Here is a 6,546-nt window from a genome sequence, read left to right on the forward strand (position 1 = left end):
GGGCATAAGGCTGAGGGTTTAGGGCCGAGGGCTGTCTACTTTGACTTTGAAATGCAGCCAATGACTTCACATCTGAATACTTGCAAGGGGTACTGGCGCCGGGAAACCCGCCCTCCCAGGCTCCTCTTGAACCTGTTCTAGGGATCAGATCTCTGTTTTAAAAAATAAAATAAAAATTACAGAAAAATTTGTTTTGTTTATTTATTTATTGGTCGTTTTTTGATAATCCTGTTTCCATCCCGCACAAGTTGGCGGCGGGATGCACATCCAATTGTGTGATCGGCAATATACCATAGAAGAAGAAGGCTACCGTTGGCCAATGATGACCTCTGGCTGTGCATAGCTACTGTAAGTGATACACAAGTTGCAGTACCTCGTCTTCGCCAACAGGTTGCACTGCGTGTTGTAAACAGTGAGATCTCCATTTTGTGTGTTTTTTCCTAGAGGTTAGCGCTTACTTTCATTTTTGGCTGTGAACGACACAGCTAATTCCGTGATTTTCGGGTGCACTTTTATACCTAACACATTGGATTGGATGATCCGATTAATGACTTGCTTATTCGTGTCCTGCTACGATTCGCAAGGAGAACGCAATCAGATGTTTTCGTGTTTCTGGCCCATTTGCGAGCAAAATAACACCAAAACAAGAACAACAATGTCAGACGATGCATGGAGTCACATCCAGCTACCAAACGCCTGAGGGGTAGGCAAACGCTTTAGATTTAGAGATTAAATAGATTTTTTAAAGTAATACAATGTGCCATACATTCATTTGGAATTAATAACTAGATATGAATTGTTAGCTACTAGCCAGCTCAACATGTCACTCAACGAGATGTTTGGGGGGAGGCGCATTTACAGGCGCGAACGTTTGCTAACTAATTTAACGGGAGCGAAGTTACTTGGCTGGCTGGCTGGCTCGCTGTTACAAAATAGAAGAACACGCGGGTTAATTAGTTAGGTTGCATAAACACTTATTTCAATAAATATGGCATTCAATTATAACTTTTTGTTGTGGTTTTCAAATAATTAAGTCAAGGAAGGGAATAGTTAGCCACTTAACGTTAACTAGGTAGTAAACTAGCTAATATCTAATAACAAAATGCGCGCCCCAGCAGCAGGCACCTTTGGAGAATTCAGTATTTATTTATTTATTGAACCTTTATTTAACTAGGAGAGTCAGTTAAGAACAGATTCTTATTTACAATGACTGTTTACCCCGGGCCAGACCCGGACGACGCTGGGCCAGTTGTGCGCCACCCAACTGATTCGAACCAGGGATTGCACTGAGATACAATGCCTTAGACCACTGCGCCACTCAGCAACCCCATTTAAAAGTAGCTATTTATTCATTGAGAACATAATAGTTGGGAAAATGTTTTAGATACAGCTACTAGGTCTAACTTGCCACGTGTGTAGTATGTTTGTGTCTATACACTCAGGCAGGCTATTTGGTACATGTCCATGCAGGTTTATATTAGCCTACATGTGGCAGACACCAATCTAGTGCCTCACCAGGGGTATATTCATTATGCCGATTCTGTTGCAAAATGTTTTGTAATGAACTATTTTGGACAAATTCAGGTAGGTCCCTCCCCGCTTTGTTCTGTTAGCTTCCATTAGATACTTAAAATGGTAAACGGTTTCCATTTCGAGACATAATGAATACACCCTAGAATCCATGCTAATGACATTATCTACTCCCTTCCCCCTCTCTACCCAGGATTGTAAGATGGGTCAAGGAGGAGTGAAGAGCAGGAGTAACAAAAACAACAGCAGAGTTAGGCGTCGTGTGATAGAAAACCCCTCAGAGGGAACCCTTCTCAACTACGCTCCCAACATGTCCGTTGCCTTGGAAACCACCATTGCGCCTTGTTCCTTCGATCCAGCCAACTGATGCAACCAGGTGACGTGCCCAGCGGAACCAGTAACAGACCTTACCTCAGCCTCCGCCACCGCTCCGTGGGCCTCTACCTGGAATACCCAGAGCCTCCCGCCACAAAGGTACTGCCCACACACTCTGGTCTCTACCCACACACTCTGGTCTCTACCCACACACTCTGGTCTCTACCCACACATGCTGGACTCTACCCACACACTCTGGACTCTACCCACACCCTCTGGTCTCTACCCACACCCTCTGGTCTCTACCCACACCCTCTGGTCTCTACCCACACACTCTGGTCTCTACCCACACACTCTGGTCTCTACCCACACACTCTGGTCTCTACCCACACACTCTGGTCTCTACCCACACACGCTGGACTCTACTCACACACTCTGGTCTCTACCCACACTCTCTGGTCTCTACCCACACACTCTGGACTCTACCCCCCCACACACACACTCTGGACTCAAATCAAATAAGAGCTGGTGCTCTCATGCATGCTTCAGTGTTGCTTGCCTCGAAGCGAGCATAAAAGGCATGTAGCTCGTCTGGTAGGCTACGGTCACTGGGCACCTCACGTCTGGGTTTCCCTTTGTAGTCCGTAATAGTTTTCAAGCCCTGCCACATCCGACGAGCATCAGAGCCGGTGTAGTAGGATTTAATCTTAATCCTGTATTGACGCTTTGCCTGTTTGATGGTTCGTCTGAGGGTGTAGCAGAATTTCTTATAAGCGTCCCGATTAGTTATCCCGCTCCTTGAAAGCGGCAGCTCTAGCCTTTAGCTCGGTGCTGTCTTTTTTGTTGTCTTTTATCTATGGCTTCTGGTTGGGATATGCACGTACGGGCACTGTGGGGATGATGTCATCGATGCACTTATTGATGAAGCCGGTGACTGAGGTGGTATACTCCTCGATGCCACTTGGTGAATCCCGGAACATATTCCAGTCTGTGCTATAGCAAAACAGTCCTGTAGTGTAGCATCCACGTCATCTTACCACTTCCGTATTGATCGAGTCACTGGTACTTCCTGCTTCCGTTTTTTGATTTTAGCAGGAATCAGGAGGATACAATTTTGGTCAGATTTACCAAATGGTGGGTGAGGGAGAGCTTTGTATGTGTCTCTGTGTGTGGAGTAAAGGTGATCTGGAGTAGGTTTTCCTCTGGTTGCACATGTGACATGCTGGTAGAAATGCGGTAAAACAGATTTTAGTTTGCCTGCATTAAAGTCCCCGGCCACTAGGAGCGCTGCTTTATGGATGAGCATGTTCTTGTTTGCTCATGGCCTTGTACAGCTTGTTGAGTGCGGTCTTAGTGCCAGAATCGGTTTGTGGTGGTAAATAGACGGCTATGAAAAATATAGATAAACTCTTGATAGATTGTGTGGTCTACAGTTTATCATGAGATACTCTACCTCAGACGAGGACTACCTCGAGACTTCTTTAATATTAGACATTGTGCACCACCTGTTATTGACAAATGGTCACAGACCCCACTGCTCGTCTTACCAGACGTAGCTGTTCTGTCCTGCCGATATATGGAAAACCCAGCCAACTGTATATTATCCGTGTCTTTGTTCAGCCACGACTCAGTGAAACAATATATTACAGTTTTTAATGTCCCGTTGGTAGGATAGTCTCGAACGGAGCTCATCCAGTTTATTCTCCGGTGATTGCACGTTGGCCAAAAGAATGGATGGTAAAGGTGGGTTACCTACGCTGGACTCTTTTCTACTTCCTGTATATAGCCATGTTATTTTCTACTTCCTGTATGTAGCCATGTTATTTTCTACTTCCTGTATGTAGCCATGTTATTTTCTACTGTCTGTATATAGCCATGTTATTTTCTACTGTCTGTATATAGCCATGTTATTTTCTACTGTCTGTCTATAGCCATGTTATGTTCTACTTCCTGTATGTAGCCATGTTATGTTCTACTTCCTGTATGTAGCCATGTTATGTTCTACTTCCTGTATGTAGCCATGTTATTTTCTACTGTCTGTCTATAGCCATGTTATTTTCTACTGTCTGTCTATAGCCATGTTATGTTCTACTTCCTGTATGTAGCCATGTTATGTTCTACTTCCTATATATAGCCATGTTATTTTTTACTCCCTATATATAGCCATGTTATGTTCTACTTCCTGTATATAGCCATGTTATTTACTACTCTCTGTCTATAGCCATGTTATTTTCTACTCATTATTTTTATTCGTTATTCACTGTGTATTTATTCCTCGTTTCATCATTTTCAATATCTTTTTTTTAATCTTCTCTTTAACTCTGCATTGTTGGAAAAGGATCCGTAAGTAAGTGTTTCACTTCGTAGAAAACAGCATTTCACTGTTGTGTACAAACCATGAGACAAATTCAATTTAGGAAAGGGTCAATGCCATTCCAGTTCAGTAATGCAGGATTTTTTTCTCATAGAGAACTATTATTATTATTATTATTAACTATTGAGATGTCAGGTTACTTCCTGAATTTACAGATCTTCTTTCCTTTTTTCCCCCCTTTACAATGATTTCCCATCTGATACTAAAACAGTATTTCTTCTTATCTAATCTTAGGTTTGTACAAAGGACCAGAGAGCCCAGACCCAGCATACCTACATGTTCCTGAGAATCTGACTCTTCATCCTCGGGGAGACCTACTCCTGCCTGGAAAACAGCTGACTTCCACCGCTCCACACACAGCATGGACTCCCTAATCGGGGACTCAGACCCCAACCTGTTCCCCATGTCCATGAGGACAGAGACAGCCTTCTCCCGGGTCCAGAACCCTATGGATATGGACCAGGAAGGGTACGTTGGAAAAGACCAGAAACTGTTCAGCGACAACACTCTGGATCTCCTCCAGGACTTTGAGTTGACAGGCTCCCCCTCAGACTTTTACGTAGGGGACGACGCCTTCCTCTCCTCCCTGGCTGATGACACTCTCCTGGGGGATGAGAGCCAGGATCGTGGGGTCTCCAACTCCACCTCCAAGCCAGCTGCTACTATGACCAATAGTGGTAGTTTTAGCGGTTCCAACACCACCACATTGAATGGTAGCAGTCTACTAGCATGTCAGGATGAGTCCAACTCCAGCACCTCTATGACAACCACCGCCACTTTCCCCATGGTGAAGATGGAGAAGGAATCTGGCTTCATCCAGCTGTGTACTCCAGGGGTGATCAAACAGGAGAAGACGTCGGCCATGCTTAGCTCCTCCTGCCAGATGAGTGGTAGTACCGGCGGCTCCACTTCCTCCTCCCCCTCAGAGCTGTCCAGCCTCAGCCCCATCTCCATCTGTGGGGTGAGCACCTCTGGAGTACAGAGCTACCACTTTGGAGGCAACAGCAGCATTAACACCCCCTTGGCTTCCACTACCAGTGGAGCTTCTCCGCAGAAGGACCAGAAGCCCTCGGTGTTCAGCCTGTATCCTCCGCTGGTGACAGTAGGAGAGGCCTGGAACAACATTAGCTATGGGGATGGAGCTTCTGGAATGCAAGGCCTCTCCAGCCCTACCTCCGCTTTCTCCAGCAGCTATGCCAGGTAAGGAGGAGAACTGAAGGAATGTGGCTAATAGAGAACAGTCCTGTAGTTGGTCAGGTGGTGGTGGTATGGCCAGTCTGCTGCAGTGAGAGGGTGAGGCTGGTGTCACATTGCTATGTAGAGAACTGTGGAATAGGACTGACAGCAGGGCTCTTGGTTTGTAAACATGTAAAGACAACTTGGTCCAGTCAGTTGGTTAGTTTGAAACTGAATTGAAAAGGGTTAGAGATTATCCTAGTGTTTAAACTTTTTTACATTTTTTTGAACATGATTTATTTTTCTCCTCTTGCTTGTATCGACATGCCTTAAATCACTTTGTGTCAACTGTGCAGGGGAGTGAAATATCACAGACTAATAGTGTAGCCCCTTTCACCAACTAGGATAGTAGGAAGTGGGTCATGTGTTCTCTGATACCATAATGGTGTCTTACTTCAGGCGTTTTTAGAAATGTTTGCTAAACAATTACCACACCTCACAGGTTGTGCGGTCCCAAATGGCACCCTATTCCAGAGTTTTTATGTTCTGGTCCAAAGTAAAGTAATGCACTATATAGGCAATAGAGAGCTATTTGGGACACACCTATAGTTCCGGAACAGTAGACCACTGCCCTACAGAGCTCTGGGGAATAGAGGCAACAATCTGTTCTATGTAGGCCTGGCTCGGGGAATTCCACTTTAACCTCAGAGACATGTCATTGTCAGAACATCTACGGACCTGTTCTACAACACAGTGCTTTGTCTGCCAACTCTCTGTTTTTTAAATTACAGCTACAGCTATACTAGTATAGACTAGTTAGTATAGAGCTATACTAGTATAGACTTGTTAGTATAGAGCTATACTAGTATAGACTAGTTAGTGTATAGAGCTATACTAGTATAGACTAGTTAGTGTATAGAGCTATACTAGTATAGACTAGTTAGTGTATGGAGCTATACTAGTATAGACTAGTTAGTATAGAGAGATAGACTAGTTAGTATAGAGCTATACTAGTATAGACTAGTTAGTATAGAGCTATACTAGTATAGACTAGTTAGTATAGAGCTATACTAGTATAGACTAGTTAGTATAGAGCTATACTAGTATAGACTAGTTAGAGTATAGAGCTATACTAGTATAGACTAGTTAGT

The 6,546-nt window shown here is 44.2% G+C and overlaps 1 protein-coding gene across 1 annotated transcript; it reads left to right on the top strand.

Moving 5' to 3' along the window:
• Positions 1–452: 452 nt before the first annotated feature.
• LOC139400978 (glucocorticoid receptor-like) lies at positions 453–6,294 on the top strand. The gene is made up of 3 exons (XM_071145501.1): positions 453–703; positions 1,724–2,004; positions 4,454–6,294. Exon 3 carries the CDS (start codon positions 4,581–4,583, stop codon positions 5,421–5,423), a length of 843 nt encoding a protein of 280 aa, XP_071001602.1. The 5' UTR covers positions 453–703; positions 1,724–2,004; positions 4,454–4,580; the 3' UTR covers positions 5,424–6,294.
• Positions 6,295–6,546: the final 252 nt, after the last annotated feature.

Source organism: Oncorhynchus clarkii, unplaced genomic scaffold (genome assembly GCF_045791955.1).
Source record: "Oncorhynchus clarkii lewisi isolate Uvic-CL-2024 unplaced genomic scaffold, UVic_Ocla_1.0 unplaced_contig_1552_pilon_pilon, whole genome shotgun sequence".
In the NCBI taxonomy this organism is placed as follows: Eukaryota; Metazoa; Chordata; class Actinopteri; order Salmoniformes; family Salmonidae; genus Oncorhynchus; species Oncorhynchus clarkii.